At 53.9% G+C, this 27,285-nt stretch overlaps 2 protein-coding genes across 3 annotated transcripts; both read right to left on the bottom strand.

Moving 5' to 3' along the window:
- Nucleotides 1-1,066: 1,066 nt before the first annotated feature.
- Nucleotides 1,067-7,126, bottom strand: Erfe (erythroferrone). Its single transcript, XM_021175106.2, has 8 exons — nt 6,924-7,126; nt 5,088-5,210; nt 4,163-4,265; nt 3,293-3,549; nt 3,112-3,220; nt 2,932-3,022; nt 2,164-2,242; nt 1,067-1,254 (listed from the first exon to the last, which is right to left on the bottom strand). The coding sequence occupies exons 1-8, from the start codon at nt 7,089-7,091 to the stop codon at nt 1,156-1,158; spliced, it is 1,029 nt and encodes a 342-aa protein (XP_021030765.1). The 5' UTR covers nt 7,092-7,126; the 3' UTR covers nt 1,067-1,155.
- A 3,983-nt stretch (nt 7,127-11,109) lies between these two features.
- Nucleotides 11,110-22,528, bottom strand: Klhl30 (kelch like family member 30). Of its 2 annotated transcripts, none has more exons than XM_021170102.2 (8): nt 22,443-22,528; nt 19,119-19,965; nt 18,001-18,136; nt 16,178-16,264; nt 15,698-15,853; nt 14,609-14,797; nt 14,120-14,265; nt 11,110-12,495 (listed from the first exon to the last, which is right to left on the bottom strand). In XM_021170102.2, the coding sequence occupies exons 2-8, from the start codon at nt 19,890-19,892 to the stop codon at nt 12,238-12,240; spliced, it is 1,746 nt and encodes a 581-aa protein (XP_021025761.1). In that variant the 5' UTR covers nt 19,893-19,965; nt 22,443-22,528; the 3' UTR covers nt 11,110-12,237. The 2 variants fall into 2 exon arrangements, with proteins under 2 accessions (XP_021025761.1, XP_085695649.1); XM_085839523.1 differs by having other exon boundaries at nt 19,326-19,965.
- Nucleotides 22,529-27,285: the final 4,757 nt, after the last annotated feature.

Genomic DNA, 27,285 nt, shown 5'->3' with positions numbered 1-27,285 from the left:
GAACCTGTTGCTCTGTGTTGGCAGCCTGATTTGGGGACAGGTCCGATTATAGAAGGGCGTTCTGATGTAGTAGCTTCATCCTGGTGTCAGCTGAAAGATGAAGCAACTGGAGCTAACCCATCATCCCAGGCTTGAGCACTCCTGCTAGGCCAAGAGATCCCAAAGCAGCTGGTGGGTGTGGACTGCTGGCTGTCAGCTCTTTCATCAGCAGGCCATCAGGACTTGGAGGGTCCAGCCCTCTCCACTGCCTATTAGGATCTGGTTCTACATTTTGTTAAAAATGGGAAAACCACTGAAACAGGCTGCAGGGTGGCAGCCCTTCTCATGGGAAGAGCCCTCAGCCAGCTTCTCCCTCCCAAGCTGCCCATTCAGCCTGACCACCCACCCCCTTTACAGTGGAGTCTCAGGAGGGAAACTTGAGCAGGTGCCTCGTGTGGATGACTGTGCTCAAACTTTGGTTTAGTGTGTGGGCCCTAGCAGTGAGCCCGAGCCTCCGAGGGTTGGGAAGTTGGCTGGTAGCCTTTGTAGAGGATAAGGATGGCAAAGGAGTGCAGCTCCCGTATGTTAGGGTGCTCACCAGGGGCCTGCAGGTCATCGTGCTAACCCCAGACACAGAAACTGCTGCCAGGCCCAGGATTACTGGCCCCTGAAGTTCCTAGGTCCCTGAGGCTGTACTCTAGGCAGAGACATAGAGAATACTGCAGGATAGGAACCCAGGAACCCAGGTAGACAGTGTATGGTCCAAGAAGGTCTGGGCTTCCCTCTTAGGCACTAAGGACCTACAGTCATTTCCCTATAGTCCTACCCTGTGCAGGCTGAGTTGTCCCAGGTAGTGAGTGGCCTGGCTAGTTTGCTGGGCCGCAGGAAGGAATTTGAGCCTGTGTAGAGCGACAAGGATGCCAGCTCTGTAGCTGGGAATAGAGCAAGTGCTTCCACGTAAGCTGGATGGTCCCAGAAGAGCCAAGCAAGGCTTAGGATATTCACAAATTGCTGCTGGTTCTGGGAGAGCCTGCTTCCATCACCTCTGCAGGAATACAGTGGCTATGGTAAGAGGTATTGCGACGGCCAGTGTGTGCAGAGGTCCAGTGGGCTTCCTTGTGCACAGGGCCACTATCACCACTCTGCTTGGTAAGGGTAAGAGCCTGCAGCAGCTGCTCACAGGCCCAGGAGGATAGCACTGAAGTGAGAGCCACTGCGTACCGTGAGGGAGGAGCCACTGGCATTGTCCAAGAAGACAGAGGTGTAGTGTCCTGCCTGGAGGGAAGAGCATATGTCAGTTATCTGGCCGGCCCTGCAGCAGAGACCCTAGGCAGCCTACAGAGCCCAACAGGAGTCATTTCCATACTGTGACCTATTCTGCCCCACATGGGAGAAGACCACATCTTAGTCCAGAGGCAATGTTTGATAGTCTTGCACTCAAACCCCACACAGTGGCTCTTATTCTATTGCTCTCCAGTGTTTCCATCTCAGTATATGGGAGCAAGCTCCTGCTCAGGGCTCAGATCAGGTTTAAGAGGCAAGCAAGGTGGTTCTTCTGCCACTGCCTGATGTGGCCTGTAGAACCATCGTGGGCATTACTCTGCTCTGGCTGCCCCAATGTGGCATCACATTCCCTGGAAACTGCCAGAATAAGGACTGAGATCCTCCCAGGGAAGTCGCTTCTGAGGACCCACATGTAATGCACACCCTTTGACTTCAATGGAACTCATGCTAACAGCACTACAGCTGGCTTGATCCAAGCCATCCACCCTGGAGCTCAGCAGAACTATATGAGCGCTCCACACACCTCTTTACCTTCTAGTAAATGCCAACCACAGTGACAAAGGAGACCGTCACTGAGGTTCCACATAGAACTGTCTTGGGCCTCCCATAGCCCCAGGGGCTCAGGCCTCATCAAGTTCTATGCCCCCCAGCTTCCTGGCCATGGAGGGCCTGGGTGGCTGGAAGCACCTGTCTGTCACATCAGATTCTTGGAAGGTCTGAAAGGGAAACTACTGTCCCACCAACACAGACTGGGGGATAAGAGAATGGGACCTGAAGCTCGCCTCTTCTCAAGCCAGCATCGGCACTTGAATGTGTCCAAGGGTGCTATGCCAATAGCCCTGAGCATCTGCCAACACCCCCTATACCCCCTACCCACATGGCCAGCACAGCCCCACACACCTGTAGATAGAGGACACCATTTACTGAGATGGTGAAGAGCTCGCTGCTGTTCTCCAGCCCCATCACAGTCTCCAGGGAGCTGCGCCCAAGACAGAAAGAGGGTCAGCCTGTTCCCAGGCTCACCAGCTTCACTCTGCACTCAGCAGCAGGCATTCAGTGCTCAGCCCCATAAGCAGTAAAGTACTAGGTCCAAAGCCATCATCCCTAGGAGGCAGTGCTTGAAACTGGGTCCTCAGGAGGAAAGACAGGAAAGGCCAGATCCATGCAAGGCCACAAAGGCCTGGTTCTCCGAAGGGAAATCAAGATAGGTGACACGCAAAACCAGAAGATTCAGGAAGTCCAAAGCCAGCTTAAGTCTGAGACCTCCCCCGCTGTTCACTCACAGCTCTCCCAACGATGCGAAGCACCTACCCTTTGCCTGGCCTCCATTCCAGGTACCAGGCAGAGGGTCACAGTCCCCGTTCTCATGGACCAAATGAGGCACACAGGGTGGACACCACCAGTAATAAGCAATAAAAGTCATCGGGGCAAATTCACCGCGGAGGAGCGGGAGAGTAACCAAGGAAGGGCTCATGGAATTCCACAAAAGCCCTACAGAGGCTCTCTCTCTGTCCTCTGAATGAGAGTCCTGGAATCAGGAAGGGCCTGTCTCATGGGTCCTGGGAAGGAGTTAGGGTAGGATGGGGTCAAGATCCCCCACGCCCCGTGGTAGTAGAAATGGAGGAGGGTCTTTACACTAAAAACGGCCAGGCCGCAATGCCTACTCACGCATTGTGCTGGCAGAGAGACTGGATGCAGATCAGCAGGCGCAGACGGTCCCGGGGTCGTGATGGTCCCTTTCTTGGCTGCTCCGTGAGTGCTGTGGAAGACAGGTCATGGTGGTCACGTGCACCCTGGCAGGGCCAGGGCAATGGGCGGTCCCTCCCATCGCCACGCCCCGAACCTCACCCACGTGCAGAGTGGCAGCAAGCGCGTAGAAGCCAGCCACAGGTGCAGTGTACTGGCCGCTGGTCAGATTCAAGCCTGGGCCCCGGCGGAAGGCTCCCTCAACTTCGGGCTACGGAGCACACAGACGAGGTCACCCTAGGTCCCCACCCTGCTCCACCCAGCCAGCTGCATCCCCACTCACCAGGTAGTAGATCCCGAGCTCGTGCAACGCACGCCGCTCCACCTGCACATCCCGGCGCAAGCGACAGTGGAACGCTGCCTCCACACGTGGTGCCCGCGGGCCCTGGGCCAAGGTCGCAGCCAGCAGAGCTAACAATGCCCCTGGGTCCTGGCTATCAGGCTCCTGGGCGGCTGGGACACGGGAAGGGCTACCCGAGGCTGGTGTAGTGAGATCCCTGATGCAGTGCTCCAGATGGCTCTCTCGCTGCCGTACTGCGCCTGACACAAAGCAGTTAGTGGACCACTCTACTCACCAGCCCCATGGCCTTAGAGCGTGGTGACTGAGACTGGCGGTCCTGGGGACATTACTGCCTGACCTGGCAGCTGCCAGTTTCCCTTCACACCATTCGATACAAGCTCCAGCAAGTGCATACCCAGCACCCAGCACCCTGTTCGCTAACCTCACCCTCTATCGAGATACCTGTATTTCTGGGAATGTTGTCTAGAAATACTTATTGTGGCTACACTGGAAGAAACATAAAGGTTCGTCACTCTCTGGAAGCTTATTTAAAACCAAACAAGCCGTGGCATGGAAGCAGGAAAGGGCTCCCAGCAGTCCTCCATGGTACAGTCAATTGCAGAAGATAGTGACAGCCACTCCCCAGCAGCAGGCTGCAGGGCTGGTCCTCCAGTGAAGAACAATAAAAGGCCTCCCTCCCTGAGGCTTCCACCTGCCGCATGTCTCCCACCCACAGTCCCGCCCCATGACAGGCAGGGCTGCCAACAGGGAAGCAACATAGCAGGTGTTTTCTGGGACCTGAACTTTACCCTCTAGAGATGCCCTGATGGTTTGCCCACACCAGAACATGTGCCCACAGAGTGGCACCCCTACCTTTCAGCAACAGCTGGAACTCCTTCAGCAGAACCTCAGATGGGATAAAGGGGCCTGGGGGGCCCTGAGGACCTGGTGGCCCTGGGGGTCCTGGCAGGCCAAGCTGGAAGGGAAGGCAGGGGTTAAGAACATTTGAGGGGAGAGGTGACCCCTCTGCCAGGTCCTACATCGAGGCTGGCAGGAGAGCTCCCGCCTTGGCTGTGGGCTCTTCCCTCCGTGGCGGAGGTCCTTAGGGCTCTCATACTCCTCTATCATCAAGCATGGAATGCAGGCCATGGGCAAGGATGGGATTGTACAGATGTGGAGCTTCTTAGGGGCTGTACAGGGCATGGCAGGCTCTGTATGCAAGAGCCCTACAGCTGCCTCTCTGTATCTCAGTCTGGCCTGAGACTAACAAGTCTCCACGGCACTTGGGAGTTTATACTGGTCTGGGTCAGGACCTAAGGGAAGGAGGCAAGCTCCTGCATAGAGAAGCCTAAGCAAGGCCAGGTAGCCTAAGGGGGCAGGGCTGACCACACACACACCCAGGCCCAGTGAATGGGTCAGATCCTGGGCAGGTAAGGCTGACCCTCAATAGAGAAACACAACACACACTGGAGCCCAGCCTGGACCCAGAGTTACTTAGAGGACCTCAATGCAGGAGTCAGCCATCAGGCCCAAGTGCCAGCTTCCTGCCCAAGCCAGGGCCATACTGAGAGGCTCCCATCCTGTACCATTCCAGCAGCTTGAAGCCAACCCAACTCCTAAGCATATGCTGGGCGAGCTTCTCCCTCTGGCCATGAAGGAAAACCTGGCATCCTGAGGGCTCCTAACTCCTGACTTGCTGGACGCCAGCTTCATACTTGATCCTTGTTTCTTTCCATGGCTTCTGCTGTTGGAAAGGGCACTAGGGGGCTCATGGAGGTGGTGGGCACAAGCTGCTCACCTTCAGCCTCCTGGCTTTGGTCCTGCTCCTCCTCTTACTGTTGATCCCCTTGTCACTCTGCTTGACAAACAGCATCCAAGCATCCCGGGGATCCACACTGTGTGCATGCGCAATGGTGGGTTCCTGGAGCACAGATGGCCACAGTAGGTTTGCTTGGTAGCATCTTGCCCTTGTCACTTGTGTTTTCAGAGGTAGTGTCCCACCCATCCCCAGCCCATGGAGGAGGGGAGCCCAGGCTGCAAGAAGGTAGGGGTGGGGCTCCAGAGCAGGTACTCTGGGATGTATCTTCCTGCTTTTCCTTGAGTGTCACCGTCCTTTGACAGTCATTGGAACTCACAGTTACTTAGGAGGTGACTATGAATATATGAATACTGGCTGACAACAGGTCATTTTGTTCCTCCCCACAGTCAGAAGTGTCAGGGAGACCAGCCTCAGGGCCACTGTGGTCACAGGTCATGGGGAGCAGTGGGGCAGAGGAGCCGGATGTCATGACTCCAAGCCTTTACCTTTCTCAGCTTTCTAAAACACTGGCCCAAGGAGCCAAGCTCTGAGAGTGGCCTTGTTTCCTGGCAGAAGCCTTTGGCAAATAGGACAATTAGTGGGCCTCTAATGGTCTGGGTCCCATGTAGGGCTACCAGCTAGGAAAGGAATGAACCCTTCAAGAGGCCTTAGAAGAAGGCAAGGGCACAGACTCCAGTGTCTGACAGAAAGACCCAGGATCTCAGAACTACCCAAACCGGGGTCTTGTGGGTCACAGGCCAGGCTGCTGTGTCAGGAAGATGGAGGCTTCTATGCTTCTTGCTGTGTGATGCCCTCAGTGGACACTCACAGTGCAGTGCTTTTATTATAGGTCAGGACAGGTGTACTGACCCTTCTAGGGGACCAGTGGCCTGTGTACAGACTCACACCACTGTCAACTTGAGGGCAGCACTGAAAATACATGGAGCCATGTTGGTCCGGGGCCCCAGGAGTTGGAGTGGGAGCTGGGTTCCAGCTATCAGGGAACTGGTGACACCTTGACCCTCCCAAAGAGGGTTCAAGGCCAACATTCCACTGGGAAGGTCCAGCCTACTCCCCACTTCCTGATGACTATGTCTGGACCTCATGAAAGTTTTGAAGGCTGATGACTGGGGGTCAGGGGGAGGCTTTAGACAACAGGGACATTTGTACTCCAACCAAAGGAGGCAGAAATGGGATGGTGGAAGGACCCAGGGATGCCTTGCAGAGGGAGGTATTGTAACCATCTCCAGCTGTCTTAGTGGATGTTTTGTTGGCCCCTGGGGTGCTGAGAACTGAAGAGCGCTGGCCTGGGGTTTCCTTGTGCCTGGCCCACACAGCATGAGCGAACAACTAGACCCTGAAATTCTTCCCAGAACTCTCACCAACAGGACTGACCAGCTCCAATGAAGGCTACCAATCCACCCTCCCCAGGCCTCTAGCCACACCCTCCCCAGCCTGCGTCTCCACCCCAGCAGTTCAGGTGGAGACCTTGGGAGGGATCACAGGCAGAGCCTGGTTACATCACTCCTTTCCCAGACGCAGTCACCTAACAAAAAGGAACTAGATCTGAGAGCCCCGCTCTCTCACCAGTCTTCCAGTTTCACGAGGAGCAAGTTAACTGCATTTCACACCTTTCCCAATCTCTCCTACTGGCCTAGTGGAGTTCTGCCGCCAAAGCCACAGTACAGAGGACGCATCCACCCAACCCTGGGTCTCACAGAGCCCCTGAGAGCGACGTATCCCCAGTGTTGGACACTGCGCAGCAAGGGGTGCCACCTTCCCCACCGTCTCGGGGCCCCCCGGGACAGGAAGATGTGGGGCGCGGCTGCGTCTTACCGGCGGGCTGTCGGCTGGCGGGGCGGGCAGCTCGGCCCCGGGCGGCTGCGGGCGTGCATGAGTCCCCACGGGCTCCGCGGACTCGGGGACACCGAGGCCCATGGCGACGAGTAGGCTGGCGCAGGCGAGCAGCGTGCGAGCTCCGACGGGGCGGCGGGTCGAGGCCATGCTGGCGGCGGCGGCGGCAGTAAAGAGCACGGCTGGTCAGGTCGGCGCCTTATAACGCGCTTGAATCCCCCGCCTCGCGCGCGCCGCCCTCGCTGCCGTCGCCCCCTCGCGGCTAGGGCACGCTCTGCAGGCACAGGGGACCCCGAGGAGGCGGGCGCCCGATCCGGTCCGTGCACGCCTCCACTTTGCTGCCTGTAGCCCAGGTTTAGCTTCTCCTCTCCTAGCCCTGCACCGTGGCTTTCTAAGAACCCCCTTCCTCTAAGGACACCCACTGCACCATTCTGCGCGTCTTCTTAGGACCTCCCCGCGCCCCGGGTCTCTTCTTTTCTCCTGGTTCCAGGCCTTAATGACAAGTTGAGTACCTGAGAATATGGCAGCCCTTATGGCTCCTCCTCTTCAAGCTGGGGAACCTGGAGCACTTTTAAGGTTTTCCTGCTCTTCCCCACCCCGGATCTGCACAACTGGGACCTCTCAGGCTCCAGCTACGGAGTCTGCTACTAGCAGCTACAGAGAACTGACCCAGGCTGGCTGAAAGGTCGGATCAACCAGGACAGATGTGGCAAATCCTAAAGGACGAACTGCAAACTGCGAGGAGGCCTTTTCTGGGTGGTTCTCCAGAGAGGCAGGCCTAGCTGCCTTGAGCTGCTGTCATTACATTGGCTGTAGATAAAGCAGTACACCTGGGTTTCTTTGGTGGTTTTTTTCCCTTTGTTTGCTTGCTTGCTTGATTTGTTTTTAATCTTAAATTGTGTGCGTCCAGGTGCCCTTAAAGGCTAGAAGAGCGAGTCAAAAGAAGGGACTTGATTTGGGAAGTATGACCCTAAGATGTCAAGTGACCCTGCTCTGTTCACAGTGAGGGCCCCAGCTGGAGCGCTGACAACCACATCTGTTGCCATGTGAAAGGAGTTATTTTCCCAAACAACGGACTGTCCTAGTGATGTCATGGGCTCTTCCAGAGGGCCCAGATCCAAATAGTTCTGGTACTGGCATGGCTTCCTGGACCCTAGCTCAAGGTAATGACGCGGTCCAGTTCAGGCGCGTAGCCCCAGAGCCCTAGTCATTCAGGAAAGGTTCCCGCATGTTTGCAGGGTCCTGTTTGAAAGCAAGGTCCTCAGGAGGACAGGAGTGCGTGGCAAAGCTCACAGGGTCCACAGCCTTGAAGGAGCGGCAGCTCTGATTCAGAAGTGGGACCCTTGAGGGTGGTGGTGCCTGGGTCTGAGTGAACATGCTGAGTGAGTCGGACCCCAGCAGGAGAGCAGCGAGTGACCTCCCTGTGCCTTCTTGCATGGCAGAAATCTAATCCTCATTCCTGGGACCTCATGTCATGGCCTTGACCCAGCTTCCTGGCTGTTCAATGAGCCAAGCTTTCTCCGTGTCCCTCTTCAAAGGAAGGCTGTAGGCTGATGAGGTCATGGGCATGAAATCTTCCCTTTACTCAAAGACAGTGGGAGCCTGCCTGAGGCTGACTGGCTGTGTGGCCTCAAGAGTACCTGCAGTTAGCAGTGGTGTTGTTAGCTATGTATGCCTTGAATGTGGATGGACCATCAGTACTCAGATCACATGACTGCCCCTAACATACAAAGGAGGAAAATGAGGGCTAGAGCTTGGGAGAATCAAGGAGTCCCCAAACCAAGGCATATCCAGGCCCAGGTCATGTCTTGCAGTCAGCAGCTCTGTAGGCCTTGAGTGCTCCAATGGGCTCTGAGTGCTCCTAGGGTGTGGTGGTCTAAGTAACAAAGCCCCCCATAGGCCCATATATTTGAATGCTTAGTCATTGGGAATAGAACTGTTTGAAGGGATTAGAAGGATTAGGAGGTGCCGCCTTGTTGGAGGACATGTATAACTAGGGGTGGACTCTGAGGTTTCAAAGCCCATGCTGGGCCCAGTCTCTCTGGCCTGCAGCTCAGAGTGTAGCTCAGATAAGCCCCAGCACCTCTTAAACCAGAAGCAATCCCCCAATTAAGTGCCTTTTTCTGTAAGAATTGCCTTGGTTGTGGCTGGAGAGATGGCTCAGCAGTTAAGAGGACTGGCTGTTCTCTCCTGAGTTCGATTCTCAGCAACCACACGGTGGCTCACAACCATCTGTAATGGGGATCTGATGCCCTCTTCTGGTGTGTTTGAAGACAGCTACAGTATACTCATATACGTTAAATAAGTAAGTAAATCATTAAAAAAAATTGATTTGGTCCTGGTGTCTCTTCACAGCATTAGAACACTGAGGCATGAGGGCTCAAGTACTCTTGGACTCTAAGTGCTCCTGAAGGCTCTGGGTACTCCAGTAGGGTCTGAGTGCTCTCCTGAAGGGTCAGAGGGATCTGAGGAATCTAAGTGCTCCCGCAGGCTCTGAGTGCTCCTGGAGGGTCTGAGGGCTCTCCTGAGGGCTCTGGATGCTCCTGTAGGCTTTATGTGCTGCGGAGCACTCTATATTCTAACTAGAAGTCCTCACCAGCTTCAGATGTCCGAGTCCTTGTTTTCCCAGGGATTCTGGGGTATGATTCTTGGGGTGCCTTGTGGCCATCCCCTGCATTACAGGAGCATCTCCTGAGTGTCTGGTGTGCTCCAGTCTGTGTGTTATGCTGGTGGCTGTCCCTCTTCCTGCTCACTTTGTGCCCCCACAGTGGCTTTAGTGGACTCTGCCAGTGTTTTGTCTTCCCTCCCTATGTTCTGATTGCTTTGGTCAGTGGGTGGTTGTCAGGCTGCTAGCAGGAGATGGGGACAGTAGAGTTAGGGACATTTCCACATCTACCCCCCACCCCCACCCCCCAGACACTGTAGCTAAAGCTGTGTTCTCTCAGCATCTGCCTCTTCCCTGGTCTCTGGAAGCTGGTGGTGGTCAGGATACCCTGTTGTTGCTAGCTCCTAGCATCTCCACAGCTCACCTCCACCAGCTGGATACCCTTGAAGCTGGCCCCAGTTGGAGACTTATTAGACTCCCAGCTCCCTAGCTGGAGGACCTTTCCTCTTGGAACACCATTTATGCCACTGACCCCAGAATGACCAGGTTAGGCACAATTCAGCAATGCTGAGAACCATGTCTCTCTCTCTATTCCAGGATTCCCCCAACTCACACTTGCCCAGGGATGTGTGGCCTTTCTAACTCCCTTTTTCTTTCTTTCTTTCTTTTTTTCTTTCTTTCTTTCTTTTTTTTTTTTTTTGGTTTTTCGAGACAGGGTTTCTCTGTATGGCTCTGGATATCCTGGAACTCACTCTGTAAACCAGGCTGGCCTCGAACTCAGAAATCCACCTGCCTCTGCTTCCCAAGTGCTGGGATTAAAGGCGTGCACCACCACCACCTGGCCAACTCCCTTTTTCTGATTAAAGTCAGCGTCACTCTTTCAGCCTTTGCCTTTGGAAAGCCCTGGGATTGCATGCTCAGGGAAACACTATAGGACATCCCCCATGGTATAGAGTCCTCAATTGTTTTCATGGGACAAGAGCTACATCCTGATCTGCAGGCCAAGAGAGACTGGGCCTGGCATGAGACAACTTTTGAAACCTTAAAGCCCACTTCTAGTAACATACTTTCTCTCACAAGCCACACCCCCTAATCCTTCTAATCCTTTCAAACAGTTCCACTCCCTGGTGACTAAGCATTCATATAGATGAGCCTATGGGGCCAACTCTTATTCAAACCCCCAACATCATGGGAGCATTTAGAACCCAGGCATGAGTTCTGTCCTCTTAGAAGTAACATCTCTACCCCTCTGCCCTATTTCATCTCTGAGTTGGCTCAATGATCTCAAAGACAGGCAATGAAGTCAGGTCTGGGAGCAAAGTGAATCCGGACTTGCAAAGTCAAGGCAGAGCCTGGAGTCCTGTCCTCAGAACTCAGTAGTGTCAAGAACCACTCTGAGCCCCTGGGCTGGTCCTAGAGAAGAAGTCTGCACTCAGTGAGAGCTGGGGGCCACTCAAGCTTCGGTGGGCTAGTAGCTGGTGTTGGCCAGACCAACTCCCAACCTACAGTCTAGGTCCTCAGCAGTCTGTAGCAGACAGAGCATGCCACTCACACACAGTGAGAGTCCTTTATTGTTTGTCTGGTTACAAATCTGCTGCCTTGTCTGGAGGAGAGCAAGAGGGGGAAGGGACAGAGATGTGGAGACTGAAAAATGCATGACCTCATGAGACCACGGTCTGAGTCATGTTAAATCATATCATGACTGGCAGGAGAGTCCATCAGATGTTAGCTCCACCCCATCTCAGCAGACCCCCGGGAGCAAGCTTCTGACACACCCCAGGGCCATCCCCAGAATCCCTGCGACCAGGGTGAGGGATCAGGTGTGAGATACCCCGGATATCAAATATTAACTCCTTTATCAGATGACCTGCATATCTGATATTTAGTCATAACAGTAGCAAAATTATCATTATGAAGGAACAATGAAGACAGTGTTATGGTCGAAAGTGACTACAACATGAGGAACTGTATTAGCACTGGGAAGCTTGGGAACCACTCTCCTACAGAATCCTCCACTGTCCCACTCTCCTGCTCTGAACCGCATCCCCTGCCTTCCTAGCCTCTCTTCAGGGGCCGCTTTTTCCTGGTGTCAGAGGTACCCATGGTGGAGTAGAGCCACCTTCCTCCCAGAAGCAGCTATGTAAACACAGTGCCAACACACAGAGGCTAGAGATGGGGAGAGCCCAGCCACCCCATGTGGGGCAAATATGGAATCTGAGGAAAGAGGGGAGAGGGGAAGCTGTGGACATGGTCAAAGAGCATGGCATGGCCTGCTCTAGGCTGGGCCTCAAAGCTTGAGGCCCTGGCTCAGTGTTTGGGGTATTCCATTTTAACTCCCCATTTGCACAGCTCCCCACTCCCCCCCAAACCACGGTAGGTAGAGCAAGAAGAACTGCCACCACGGGGCCTGTTTTCCCTGAGGGTACAGTCCAGGACCCCTTAGTTTCTTTCTCTGGGGTCTTCGGGGACAGCAGAGCTCTTTCCCCCACTGTGTGAGCTGAGTATCAGGGTCTCCCTCGCTCATACAACTGGTCACAAAGTTGGTAGCCCCAGAGCTGTGTCATCTGATACTGAGCCCAGCCCATGCCTTGGAGGGGGCAGCAACTCACAGTAGACAGAGGACATGCATGGGGGGGGGGATGGTGGCATTGTGCAGGACAATGAGGAGCAGAGCCAGGAACTCCTCCCTCCCTAGTGCTCCTGAGGGGCAGTGGGGATGAAGGGCTGTGTCCATTTGGAGACATCCAGAAAGATGGTAGAGGCCCCATGGTACAGCCAGAGACGGGGTAGAGAGCCATGGCGGGCCCAGGCATCTCTTACAGTGTCGTAGGCCTCCATCTCTACATGGTAGTCTCCATCCATGCCTTGCCAGCGGCCACCCGTCACATACAGCAGGTCACCCAGAGGCACTAATGCACCGTTCTCATGTAGGCTGTGTTGAGACTGCACCTGTGGACGGCCATTATCAGGGCCAGCGGCAACGGGAGGGCAGAAACAAGGATGTCCTTGGTGTTAGCATTCTGTCTAAACTCCACCTCACATTACCTGGCAACAGCCAGATAGGCCTGGCCCACTATAAAAGGGGCTGTGTGCCCCTCCTCTCTCTCTTATTCTACTTCCTGCTTGTTTCTCTCTTACCCTCTTGGGCTCTTCCCTTCCTCTTCCCTTCTCCCTCTCTCCACATGGTCATGGTCAGCCTTCTCTACTTTCTTCTCTACTTTCTCCCTCCCTCTGCCTTTCTTTGCCTCCACTATCCTCTTAACTTCCTTCCCCATGCCTTGAATAAACTCTATTCTATACTATACCATCATGTGTCTGGTCCCTCAGCAGGAAGGGATGCCTCAGCAGGGGCCTGCTGAGACATCCCCTTCCCCATACCTCACCACACCCCCATAGAACATATATCTTATATTTCTTTATATTTTCATAATCACAACACTTGGTGGGGCTGGGGACCACTACCTGACCCTGAATCCCAAAGCTCATCACTGCTCACTGTGGCTATACCAGGTTCTCTTTACCAGCGGGGCTCTGGTCTCTCTCCAGCCTACATCTAACAGGATGGCTCCTTCAGGCCCTGGAGTCACAGAATCCAAGTAGGTTGCTGAGGTCTGAGTCCAGAGCTGCCTCCAATGGGGTGTGGGTTGAGCCTTGGCCCCCCTGCATCTCTCTTGGAGGAGACAGATGCACCAGAAAAGGCTGGTGCTGCCTCCACGTGAAGGTGGCCGCAAGTAGCCGTCCTGCCTGCGGGCCCAATAAAGACCAAGTAGGAGCCATACTCCTGGGAGCCTGGCCCAGCTGTGGCTCAGCTGGGAGGCTCAAGGAAGAGCACCTTGGCAGGGCTTGCTCTGTACCCGCTTGGCTACTATAATGGGGCTTCCAGTCAGTGGGACATTGAAGCTAGAGGGCAGCTGTGGGCAAGAGGATGCAGTGGGGCTGCCATCACCAAGCTGACTGGTGGGTGGCTGGGGGGGTTGAGGGGGGTACCATTTTCATCAGAGACTAAGAATCTTGAGGTAGGTGGACTGACCCAGAACATCCAGCCTAGAACTAAGGAGAAAGGCCAGGGCTCTGGACCCCCCCCGCCCCCACCATGGGCTGGCATCTGGGCATTCTCAAATCCCACCCTTTCCTGGTCCTGAAGAACAGGGGCAAGGTAGAATGGTCCTGGGGAGACAGCTACTCCTCACTCTTAAGTGAAGGATCCACCTGCTTGGCTTGATCCTTCCAGAGTGGGACGCTGACTCCCTCCTGGCTAACAAGTGATTCTCGCTTTCTGTCCATGGCTGTCCCAGAGGTGCTCAGCGCTAAGCATGGATTAGATCCCGGAGAAGGAAGACAAGAGCTCGAGGGAAAGCAAACTGACAGTGACCCACAGTCATTGTCTGTGTCACCATCACCACTGACACAGTGGCTGCTCTATAGTCTAGAGAGAGCCTGAAGGCTTGCCTTGGCTCTATGTTGGCCTCTCTGGCACTCCTCCACACACCTCCTTTCTATTGCATCTCTGAGGTGTCAGGAGTCCAGCAAAGCTCCACCAGGGAACAGCGGAGGGATACCTGGGATGGCTCACCTTCTGCCACAGGTTGGCCCCGGGATCATACACATAGACCTTCTTAGTGTTGTCACCGATGAGATACAGGGCTCCATTGAGAGCTGCACAGCGTGGAGAGGACAGGTACTTGGGCAGGAAAGGCGAAGCGATGACACTCCACGCATCTGCAGAGCACATGCATAAATGACGACACCTCCACCCTGAAGCCTCCAGAAACACAGCACACTCTGACAATGGATTAAGCCCAGGGCAGTGTGCCTCTCTGCCTTGCCTGCCTCTCTCACTGAGGTATAGCAGGCAGGAGGGATGGGGCTTTGACCTGGCCACTGTCCCACCTCATTCCCACAGGCTGCTGGGAGGTCCTGAGCCTCTGCATCTGTCCAGTCCACGTTTCCACATGGTGGACAGGTGGCTCTCTTCTGCCAAGTCCAGAAACCATGGCCTCCCTCCAACTGCTGGGCCTTGTCACCTCAGGAATATAGGCTACCAGGGAGGTGGCCTTCCTACCTGTCACAGGGCTGTAGCACTGGAGAGCCAGCATGTTGTACTTGCAGGCACTGGAGCCCACCAGATAGAGGCGGCCTTGGCAGCCGGCAGCCGAGAAGTTGCTGACATACTTGGGCGCCGGGCCGACGGGAGCCCAGCTGTCCGTGTAGGGATCATACCGCTCTACCTCCACTGCGTCCAGGGCGGTGCCTGTGAGAGGATGTCTTAACTGGCAGTATCAGGGCACTGGGGTCTAGGCATAGGCGCCTGAAAGCTGAGGGTCTGGGTGTTCAGAGGCAGCAAGTATGGCTCTAGAGCCCCAGGAAGTGAGGGTGAATGGAGGAGGTAGGACCTTGGGATTCTGTGACCTGGGTCCTGTTGATATGCAGCGGGGCTTATCCAAGACCACACCAAGAGGTGGGATGCAGGTGGGATGCTGAGCACTGGTCCCTCGGGCCAGTTCTGAGAGAGCAGGTTGTAAGGCATAAGACTATGGTGATAGCCCCCCAGTGGAATGGGTATGCCATAAATGAGAACTTATTGTGGGACACATGTTTCCTAGCTTAAGCTTCTGTGAGACCCTGGGGTCCCCATGGTGCCTGGGACTTGAGGAGTAAGTATTTTCTTTGCTTTCTGGTCAGGAACACAGCAATTCTTTGAAAAGAGGGGGCCCTCCCCCCTCATCTATTAGACACTAGACGTGGCTTCCAGGCTGCCTGTGAGTCTTATTTTAATATTCATAACTGGCACTGGGTTGTCTGGATGATGAAGCGTGAAGCCAGTAGCAACGCAGAGGTCGCTGTGGGTCAGTCACCTCAGAGGCTTGCAGTGACCCTGAACTGAGGGCTGAGTCCCTAGTTCCTGGGTGTGTGTGTGATCATTCCTGCTGGCCTGGAGGCTCTGAGTCCTCCAGGATAGAAAACCAGGGGTTGGCTAGTTCCTTGCTACCCAGGATGCCCCAGCCAGGGGTTCTGAGGACTATCAGCATGGGGCTCACTGACCCCTAAAGGCAGAGATATCTCCCTAGTAGCATCCAGTGATGACGTGGGGTAGGGGACCTGTGGCTCTAGGAATAAGGGGTATGTATGGTGCTAGGGAGGGCAGTCTCACCACCGATGGCATAGATCTCTCCATTCAGCGCTGTACTGGCATGGTTCGTGCGGGCCTTCAGCATGGGTGCCACAGGCTTCCAGATAGCTTCCTTCAGTGGGAAGCACCAGGCCTGGGTGGTCGACCAGGTATCTGTTTTGGTGCCCCGTGAGCCACCTGTCAGCGAGAAGTTCAGTAAACACAGTGGTGGCTCCCAGCACCTGGCAGTGGACTCTGCTTTTTAAACTTATTTACCTGTTTTAAAATTATTTTGGTCTTTGCTTGTTTTTGAGTCAGGCTTGCTATATATAGGCAAGGATGTCCCTCAGTTTCTGACCCTCCCATCTCTACCTCTGGAGATCCCTCACTTTCAGAGGTGTAGAAAGGGCGGGAAGGTCTTAGGAGACCTCCAAGGATCCTATTGGGTGGGAGAGTTGGTGTGAGGGCCCCCGTCTTCTATCAAGTCAATCAGGGTGTCCCTAGGAGCTCTGGGCCACCCACCTGTGACGTAAACATCACTGTTGAGTGCTGCCAGGGAGAAGCCCCACTTGTGGTAATCAGGGAAGTCCGGGAGTGCCATCCACTGCCCTGGAGAGGAGAGAGAGGCAGGGGCTCAGAGTGGTTATGCCATTGCCTTTGCGTCTTTTTCAGGAACTGGCTGTAGAAACGTCCCCCTCACTAGCAGTGACAAAAAAGGGTGATGATGGTAGAGTCAGCCTGGAGTGTCCTGCTCATTGTACTCCCACACAGTACCAGGCTGGGGGCCCAGCCTAGACAAGTGTAGCCCAGGATCAGCAGGCTCTTGTCATTCTGACCTGAAGCTCACTGCACTGACCTGAAGGTAGCAACTGTGTGTGGGCATCACTAGTAGGTAGTAACACACTCGTTCACTCCTCCATTCATGTGTCTATCCCAAGCCTCTCTCCATTTCCAAGGCAGTCAAGGGATACAGAGAGTGAGATACCAGCCTTGCAGCAGTAGAGTGAAGTCCAAATCCTGCCTTGTGTGTGCAAGTTGTGTGAATTTAGACAAGGTCCAGCCCTGGTTTCCCTGTCTGTAGAATGGGGATGAACTGGGCCAGAGAGATGATTCAGCCAGCAACAGCACTTGCCATGGAGGTTGATGGTCTGATCCCTGGATGCCAAGTGATAGGAGTCCTGATTCCCACCTGTGCACCATGGCACACATTCCTCCCTCCCATATCAATAAATAAGTGTAAAACACAAATTTAAAAAGGCATGAGATGAATGATGCACGGGACACGCCCACCACGGTGACTGTTAAGCCGTTCTCACTGTTGTCACCACTGTGAGGGACGGAGTGATGGGGAATGTTTGGAATGAAACCATCATGAGACCATAGGCGTGGGAAACTTGAATCCTGTGAATGAACACTCCTTGCAAGTGTTTGTGGGAGACCAGGCTCTGGGGAAGTCCCCTGGACTGTTGACTGTTTATGACACTTTGGGAACATGTAGAATTCTAGGGCTCCTGGTGAGTTGAGAGCCTGGCACCATGGGTAGGAACGGAGTGTCCCCTGATTCATGTCTGTGTCACCCCAGGATGAGGATGGCGCAGCAATCGGCAGGCCACTGTTGCCAGCCAGCTGCTCTCTCCTGACGTCAACTCCAAATCCCCACTATAAGCCTCTGACCTGGACCGCTGGCCTTGGCCTTCCTCCAGCCCGCCAGAGCTGATGCGGTGGTGCTGGCGACCTGCCTCGGCCCTGGAGACAACCGGCCCTCATCAGCACTTTCCCAAGAGCTCTCCTGGGGAGAGGGCCTACGGGGTGCCCAACTACCCCTTCCCCAGGCTCCCTTACAACCATGGAGGGGAGGCATGAGGAACCTATTTCACAGATGAGAAAAATCAAGACATATCCAGGGAGGCTAGATGACTTGTTCCAGGGCTAAACTGGATCCCAATTTAAGCTGACCCAGAAAACCCAAACTCTCACTCCTGGGCTGTTTGCACCCTCTTATTTTCCCCTAGAGCCTTGGTTCCTACACTGGATGCATAGGGCAGGAGAACCTAGAGCAATTGATGGGCTAGGAAGACATTCACCCATAATAGTACTGTCTGGGCTAGGCCCTTTGGTCCCAGCCCCCAGGGCCTAAGAAAAACCAGAGGTGGAGCTCCTACCAAGGGAAGTGGACTGACAGTATTCCCACCCTCCCCCCTATGGCCACCAGGCTCCTCTGCAACTCTGGTAAGGTTCAAAACTCAACCTTCTGGAGGCAGGGCCCCCCTTCACTGGACACCTGACTGGCTGTACCCCAAGGTGGGGCATGGCTCATGTCCAGGACAAACATGGCAGGTACTTACTGGCCTTGGTGTTGTAGAAAGCAAAGTTCCCAGTGTAGTGGCTGGGTTCCTCACCACCGTCCTCGTCCTCCTCCAGCGCCCGTCCTCCAACGACCACCAGCACCTCCTGCATCTTCTGTGGGAGGCCAGGAAGCTCCTGTGGACAGGAGCCAGGTCAGAGCGGCTAGCCATTGTCTGTCTAGCCTGAGGGTCACGTGTAGTCTTCTCTCAGTGCCTGTGCTTGAGGCTAGGTGGGCTTTGGTATGTGTGCACACATGAATGTGTGTATACATCTGTGAGTACCTGTGCATGCATGTCTGCATAGGCTGGACATAGTGGTGCACATCCCCACACCATTCAAACCCCCACCCCATCCACACCCCACCTGGTCCACACCCCCATCCCATGGTGAGCTATGTCTCTCACTAGTCACAAAGCGCTTTCTCAAGTGCTCTTGAGTACCCTTGGGGAACCAGGCCTGTCACTCTCTTAGGACCTGCCTGCTGCCAGCATGAGCAGAGATGGAATTCCATACAGGTTCAGTCAGAACTGCTCAGGAGCACTTGGTGACAGCTTCCAGGTCCCACAGTGCTCCACCCCAATGCAGCTATCCATCATCCTGGATGGTTTTCCTTCATCTTCCTCCTTTCAACTCCTGTCTCCACTAAGGCCTAGCTCTTCCAGGGAGTCCTTCCTGACTGCCAGCCTGTGCCCAATGCCCCTAGCACCCTCCCAGTGGTGGCCTTTCCACCGTGTAGAAAGGGTCTGCTTTTTTGTTTGTTTTTGTTTTTGGAGACAGGTAGCCTTGGCCACCTGAAACTCACTCTGTAGACCAGGCTAGCCTCAAATTCAGAGATTCAGCTGCCTCTAACTCCCAAGTGCTGGCATTAAAGGTGTGTGCCACCACGTGCCCAGCAGTGATGGGCTTCTTAAAGGTAGAGACACTTCTAGGCTCCTCCCCCTGGGCCTCAGATCATGGCACCCTTGAGAGATGGATGGTGATGCTCTGTCAGAGGGCCAGCCTTCAGAAGGGAGCCATGCAAGATGGGGCATGTTGGCGCTCTTTTCTCTCCATTCAGGTGGGGGCTCAGGGGCTTCCCCTCCACTTCTTAGGTGGAAGTCCCTGGCCTCTCACTCACCACACTGTGCCCCTGGGACAAGGCCTCCTGACACGCCTCTGACTCCTGAATCAGTGGCTCTGTGGCGAGCAACTGTTGCACGCAGGGCCTAGGCACGGCATCCAGGTGCACTAGGCTGAGGAGCTCAGGCAGGTGGGCAGCCCGGTCCTGGGGGTCATGGCGCACCCAGCGCAGCAGGGCCTCGAGCCGACTCTGCTCCGGTTGTACCTGCAGCAGGTCGCTGGCCAGACAGGTAGCCAGCCGGTCTCTTGGCAGCTGCAAGAATTCATCCTCTTGGGCCACCGCCTCAAAGTTCTCCCGCAGGAAAGCCCAGGCTTTGGCAGCTACCCCTAGCAGGCCTTGCTGTTCCCCAAACTCGCAGATGCCCAGACAGTTAGTAGCATCTAGCTGCTGCTGGAGATATCGGCCGCAGACCTTCTGTACAGTGGGGAAGTGCAGGCGTGAGGCGGAGCGGGTTAGCGCCTCTACGTTAGTCTGAGTGATGGTCAACCGGCCCGTGTACACGAAGTCCACCAGCTGCCCCACCATAGCCGGCTCCACGTCTCGCAGCTCCACACGTGCCGAGAAGCTCTCAGTGAAGTCTCCGGCAAACATGGCATGGAAGTAGGGGCTATTGAGCGCCAGAAGGCTGCGGTGACAAGGCAGCTCCTGGTCCCCGACCAGCAGTGTGACATCGGCCAGCTTGGGCAGGGAGCGCAGACGCTGAAGGCCTTCCAGCATATCTTGGGCATGTGAAGGCAGATGGAAGTCCAGGTCGTCTAAATTCCTCACCATGATGCAGTGCGCACAGAGACCCCTGTAGCCCACCCTCTTTTCCGGAAGTAGTTCCTGGGGCACCCCTGAAGACCTAAGTAGAAAAGCAGGGTCAGCCATGAGAGCTACAGTCTCGTGCACCTGTGATTCATTGTGTGACTGTCTGGACATCAGCCGTCCTCACCTCTGGCAAGTGCCAGTGAGGGCCACTTTGGGCATCCCACATCCTGCTCTATCCCAGGTCCCCAGCCCTGGTAAGGGAAGCAACTGTGGCTTACACTTTATAGGGAGGAAGCCGAGGGCTAGACTACTCATGGCCAGGTAATTAGGGTAACACAGGACCATAGAGAGCACACGAACCCGGGGCCTCCTATCTTCTACAGTGTAGACCTCCAAGGTTAGGTGTTGCAGGATTTTTCCCATCCAATCACATTAGGGCAGTGGGAGGCTTGTGATTGGACAGGAGAAGGGAGGCGGAGTGAGGAGTTGAGGAGAGAGAGAGAGAGGTCTCAGGAGGAGAGAGAGGACCAGAATGGAGTTGTGGTGTTATCAAAAGGTTAGAATAATTGTGTTAAAACTTTATCAGTATCAATTGGCCCTGAAATTATTGTATTGGCATCTTGTAAATTGTGATTAAATTGATACGTAAATCTGATTGGTTAACTATAAACTTAAGAGACTTGTTTCTGTCGGGTAATTAGGTGTTGAGATGGCTAACCAGGGGTGCGTGGGACGTTGTGTGAAAGCAAGAGGAACTTGGGAAGAGGAGCATCCAAGAGATAACCTGGTGGGAGCCTTGTGGCCTAGCAGGGCTGGCAAGTTGGCAGGCTGAGAGACCGAGCAAGTGAGATCACCTGGTGCAGGGTTAGCTCTAGATATTTCCCGCAACAGTTAGGGAACCTCCCTGCTCTAAGAGCCCAAGAGGCGTCTCCCTCCCAGGGGCCATGTTGCTGGGCTAGCCACTGGTTTTACTCTGCCCCGTTGTTTTTTACTGCCTGTCTGCATGAACTTGCTGGGTGATTGGGTTGAGTCAACTCTGGTTCGGTCACCCTTGGGGCAGCGCCTATGCACAGGTTCCCAGACCTCTTCCTGTGTTCCCACTTGGCCTTGCCACCACTCTGCCAACTGAGTGCTGGTAATTTACAGAGAACCTGATCCACAGAGTTTGAGTCACCAACCCAAGCCCACAGAGCTAGGAAGCAGATGTTGAGGGGCGGGGAGGGGGTTGGGGCGTGGCAACTGAATTCAGAGCCTGGCTTGCAACCATAGAACTCAAAATATAACCACAGCAGCTTCCCATCCTGCTGAGTGCACAGCCTGTCAGCAGATTCCACTTCTAGACCTAACGATAAGAATGTCTGGTATTTTGCCCTAAGAAAACTGCCAAAGATAACAGCCACTGGTCACAGTGGAGCACACCTACAATCCCAAAGCTGAGGCAGGAGGCTTACCAGTAAATTCAAGGTCTGCTTGGGTTACAGAGTGAGACCTTGTAAAAGAAAAAAAAAAATTTTTTTCTTTTTTAGAAAGAAGGCTCAGCGGTTAAGAGCACCGACTGCTCTTCCAGAGGTCATGAGTTCAAATCCCAGCAACTACATGGTGGCTCACAACCATCCATAATGAGAAACAAATAAAGAACCTATGGGCTGGAGCGAGCAGAGTGGGGGTGGGGGATAGGGGGTGGGGGGCAGGGCCGGAGTAAGAGGGAGAAAGGGGTGGGGGTGGGGAAAGAAAAAAGGGAATTAAGGGAAGAAAAAGCATGAAGGGGGAGGGACAACGCTAAGGAGAGATGGGAGGGATACACAGAGTCCCTCAAAGCTGAAAGCCGCACAGTGGTAGTGTATTGTGCTCCCAGGGGTCCCTCACACAGTCATGAGTGATTAGCAAGACTGGTGAATTCCTGGAACACAGGGACATCAAAGGATGGCACTATCCAGTGAACTGGCAAACCACAGGGCCTGTGGCTTGGGGCTGGTTGGGAACTTAAGACCCACACCCCCATCCCCACTGCCCTCTCCTTCCTACAGCACAGGGACCTACCTAAGCATCTACTCAGGAGGATGTTCAAGGAGCAGCCTTGGCTTGGCCTACAAAGGGAAGCTCAGGACCCTCAAAGCCACCAGGAATCCATCCTGTCTAACCTCTTAGGGAGGCCTCTGGTTGGGGTTATGGTATTTTAGCTGAGGCGTGTGCAGGAAGGGCTGTGCCCAAGGCAACACCCACAGGCCTTGCATTCCGGTCACTGCTGGACTCTTTGGCTATCGCCCATAGCTACAATGGTACAACCAGGCCTGTGCACGCTGCACGTCTCCAAGGGACCTCAGAGATACCTGCAAACACCTGCTGCCCTGTAGCTCCACGGAGGCTGGAGGGTAAAGTGGGAGTTCAGAGTCTTACCAGGGCATGCTCATGCCAATAGCTTTAATGCAGCCCTGCTAATGCAGCTCTGACTGCATTCCTGAAGTCCGACTTCTCTCTCTGAGCCCATCCAGCTCCCAGGAGCCCCTTGCCTGTAGAGGACTCTGCTAAGCTTAGCCAGAACTCACCTCCTTATAGAACCCCTGGTCTTACCTGTTAGTAGACTCCCTTAGGGCTCCTTGCTGAGACCATAGACCAAAGGGCAGGACTTAGGCTGAAGTGTGGGCCACAAAGGAGGCCTGCTGGGCTAGGCTGGGCTGGGCAGGGCAGACCACGTGGGAACTTAGGGGTATTTTTAGTCTCTGTATGGGTGAAGGGGGGCGGGAGGAGTGAGGTCACAGCTCTTCGAAGACTGTCTCCTTTGAAAATCCTCACTGTCTCTATCACACAGGAGGTCTCTGGGTTACAGTAGGGGCAGTAGGGAACTTGGACAAGTTGGTGCTTTGATTCATCCCGGGCAGTTAGGCTGAGGTGGGGGAGCCGAGAATGTAAGACAGACACATGGAGGGTGGAGAAAGCAGGAGTCTGTACTGGGGCCATAGAAGGCTGCTCAGGACCTTCTTGTACTGCTTCATGCTGAACTGACAGGGACCCAGATAGCCACGGTCTCTCTGTGGAATGGGACAACATGGCGCCTGAGAGGGAGATGCCTCTTGGGCTCTTGGAGCAGGGAGTTTCCCTAACTGTTGCGGGACATATCTAGAGCTAACCCTGCACTTGGTCCGGGCTTGCACTTAACAGCTTGCACTTGCACCTGGGTGTGCAGGTGGGAGAGCCTGGGATTCTCCCTATGCAATAAACAAAGCCTTGGCCTTGGGCTGCCCTGGTGTTTCCCTCCTTCCTGGGTGCTCCAGGCAGCGGAGAAATAGGGTCATCTAAAAATAAAGCAGCAGAGGTTTGTAATCTTCCATGCAGTGTGTGGTTCATGGGGACACACTTCACAGACAGAGTCTAGGTTACTGATGCCACCCAAGGTCAGGTTGTGCCAGGGAACTGAGGAGGGCGAGAGCCAAGCTTCCCAGGTAAGGGGGATCTTAGTCAGGGTTTCTATTCCTGCACAAAACATCATGACCAGGAAGCAAGTTGGGGAGGAAAGGGTTTCTACCTTCACCAATGGCCTTCCATGGCCTCTTACAGTGCCAAGCTCAGCTGCTCTTCATGACCCCTTCATGCCTCCAAAACCAGTACTAACTGGGTGACTCTTATACATTACCAAGTCCAGCCATAGCCCAAGGTACAACCTTGGCTATCTCTGGAACACAGCCTCTGTGCTCTCAGAAAACACTTCCCAGAAGATTCCACCTCAATGATGCTCTTAATCTCTTCTTAATCACCGCCAATTTCTTAGCTCCAGCACCAGCATCAATAGTCCCAGTAATGCAGTTTTTGCTTTAGTAGTTCTGGTATCTTGTTAATCACAGCTGATTCTTCAGCCCCAGCTAACCAAAACCACAGAATCTTCACAATCAAAACAGCAATAGCCCTGAAAAGAGTCTTTAATCCCCTCTGAAATTTCACAGGCCAGGCCTCCATCTTCTGCACTGTTCTCAACATTATCTTCCAAGCTCCTTCAGAACATCCCACAGAGCTCTTAACACTGAATGGATCTTCTAGCCCAAAATTCCAAAGTCCTTCCACAGTCCTCCCCAAAACATGGTCAGGTTGTCACAGGAATACCCCACTATGCTGGTACCAATTTGTTTTAGTCAGGGTTGCTATTCCTGCACAAACATCATGACAAGAAGCAAGTTGGGGAGGAAAGGGTTTATTCAGCTTACACTTCCATGTTGCTGTTCATCACCAAAGGAAGTCAGGACTGGAACTCAAGCAAGTCAGGAAGCAGGAACTGATGCAGGGGCCACGGAGGGATGTTACTGGCTTGTTTCCCCTGGCTTGCTCAGCTTGCTTTCTTATAGAACTCAGGACTACCAGCCCAGGGATGATACCACCCACAATGGTCCCTCCCATCCTGATCACTAATATCTTACAGCTGGATCTCATGGAGGCCTTTCCTCAAGGGAGGTTCCTTTCTCTGTGATAACTCCAGCTTGTGTCAAGTTGACACACAAAACCAGCCAGTACAGGGTGCTTTAATGCACAGGTAGGATACCTCAGTGCACAGGAGGGACACCTCAGCCTGGGTGAGCAGGCTAGGCCTTATCATCAGTACCTCCCTCCTTCTCACATGTAGAATAACCATAAGTATGCTGCTTTGGGAGGGCACTAGGGATGGAAGTGATGTCCTCACAGACAGGGTCCCAGGTGGCCCTGAGGGACACAGTCCTCCTGGCAGAGTTGGATAATTTCTTAGGGTGCTAGATACATGACATCTTCCTGTCTGGTTATAGCAGCTGGGGACATTCATGTAGCAGACACTCACTACAGCCTCGTTCCTAGGAAGAACTTGTTCATCCCCAGGAGAGCCCTGCAGGGCCTCACACTGGCAGCTTCCATGTGCAGGGCCCCTGCTCTGCGCTTCTCTCCTTACTCACCCCCAGGACCTTCTCCTTCGCCCCGTTTCTTGGCCACAGTGAGACTCTCTCTCTGGTTTTGATATTAAACTTCATGTGGTATAGGGGACCCTCATGGGTGTCCTTGTCTGGGAGGCATTTAGGGGAAAGATACTGAAGCAGGGTGAAGGCTTTGCTTAACATCCCATTTGCAGGGTCAGTGCCTCCCTGCTCTGTCTAGAGGGAGTGAAGGACAGGAATGGTGACACAGGGTTTGTCACAGAGAGTGCTGGCTGTGCCAAGTGAGCAGGTCCCAGCAGACCATGCGGGCATTAGAGGCTCAGTGCATCATCAGATGACAGACCAGGTAGGAGACACAACATTAGTGTAAGGGTCTGAAAATTGCTGAAGGAAACCCCCAGCCTCAGAGAGTACGCAAAAACAAAGAGCGTTTATTCTGCAGAAACAACCAGCATGCGGGGGCCAACCATTTTTTGAAATGGTTACCCTAGATAAAGGTAGGGTACTCTAAAAGGATTAGGTAATCTAAAATTTCCTTTGTGAGTGCTAGTGGGTCACAGGTGATCAGAGGTCTGCATTTCTATGTCATGAATGTTTAACCATAGGATGAGATAGGGCTGCCTAGCACAGGTGGCTCATTCTGAGATATTTCCCCATTTTGTGCTTATCCTTAGGCTGTTCCTGGAGCTGGCACCTATGGCCTTCTTTTCGGAGTCAGGCCTGGTCCTTAAATGGAGACAAATGGGGTTTCTGTTGCCCTTTCAACTAGGAGCTCAAAATGACAGATTTCTTCCAAGGGCTGCACCTTTAAAATAGGCCTAGGGTGATTTGAAAAAAAAAAAAAATCACACACGGGTTTGAAAAGTATAAAGGAGAGCTCTCCAACAGCAAATAACAATATCCCTTACAGACTGTCGACCATGAGTGTAGGGGTGACACGTGCGCATGGTTGGAGGAGCCCAAGTCACTGTTTTGATCACTTGATGGTGAATCATGAGCTTTGAGGAGATTGGTTTGAGAACACAGGTTTAAATTTCATCTGGACATGGCGATACCTTCCTTCCCAAGGCTGGAGGTGACACCAGGCACAGCTCCTATTCACAGGCTTTCGGGTCACTTTCCATTTTGGGTGCTGTGATGAAGAGGATCAGCTATGCAGTTATTTCCCCCAGAATAGACTCTGAGTGTGAATTCACCAAACTAAAATGTGCCACCATCTTTAAAAGGTGCAGCTTACACCGGAGGGACGGGGCTGGGAGGGGGCACTTGCTTTTGCTGGTGTGTGGGTATTGCGGTGGCAATTTTATTTAGCAGACATATATCCGGCTTCAGCTTCTGATGAGACTCTAAAGGCAGAGGAAGCCAAAGGCAGAAAAGGAGGATTCACCCCATCATCTCAGAGCAGGTCCCAAGGTGGGCCCAGGCTGGAGGCAGCTTGGAGCCAGGACCTGTACCACTGCCATTTGTGGCTCCCCAGCACCAAAACCCATGCCCTGTGCCAACTTTATCTCCCTGGAGGTCCCCGTCCATGGGACCCTTAAGTAGTCTTGAGTCTGTACAGGCTCTGCTCCAGCCAACAGCCTTTCTACTGTCATCCCAGAGCCCAAGGTTAGGACTCCCTGCTCCCCCTAGTGGTAATGCGGGGACACGGTAGGAGACTCTTGGGGATGGCCTGTCCCCACTGTGCATGGCTTTGCTCCCAAGAGACTTGACTGCAGATCCCTGGCCCATGCCAATTGTATTCTCCTTAAAAAGTCACTACCCCAAAGTCCTCCATGGATTCCAGGCCAGTTCTCCTGGCCCCCATAAGGTGGGTGGTGGCTCATCCTTCTGCCTGTCACCAGAAGCTGGAATCAAGCAAGCTCTATCTTACAGTCAGCAATCTGGGGGTGGGGAGGGATCCCTCTCTAGCACCTGGCTCCTGTGGCTCTGTATGGTACCTGGAATCCCCAAGGTGTTTAACTCCTTTCTCTATGCCCAAGTGGGAAGGTGACACCCAGATGTCCACATCAACACCCCTGCTATGTTTGCCCCTTGCTGTAAGCTGTTCCCAGCTTCTGAAGGCCAGTTTCCCTTCAGAGGATACCAACCTTTCTATTCGAAGGGTTCCTCACCTCTTGGTGGATGGATATTCTTGGTATCCTTGCTCTTAGGGACCTCCTGTGGCCCAGCCACAGCCTCCATCTGAGGGTCTTGGAGGGGTTAGTCAGCTGGAAGACAAAGGCCTAACAGAGAGCCTTCCATCAGGGTCCAGGCAGTGCCAGAGAAGAGATGCTGCTAGCATTCATACCATAGCAGCTATGCTGACCAGCAGGAGAATCGGGGCAGGGCCACTTGTCTACCTTGAGGCTTTGGGGTCTCAGAAGCTCTCCTGCCAGGGAGATTGGTCACTCTAGACACAGCTCCCTCTGGTTTTAGAGATAGGAAGTTGCCAGAAAACAAACAAACAAACAAACAAGCAAACAATAGAGGCAGGCCCAGAGCTGAGGCCCAAAGGGAGGTGTAGAGAAGGTGGCCGTGTAGCT

This window comes from Mus caroli, unplaced genomic scaffold (genome assembly GCF_978045245.1).
Source record: "Mus caroli unplaced genomic scaffold, Mus_caroli_1 scaffold_1, whole genome shotgun sequence".
Classification (NCBI taxonomy): domain Eukaryota; kingdom Metazoa; phylum Chordata; class Mammalia; order Rodentia; family Muridae; genus Mus; species Mus caroli.
Note: the sequence above shows the minus strand (reverse complement) of the source record. Positions and strands in the feature narration are given on the sequence as shown.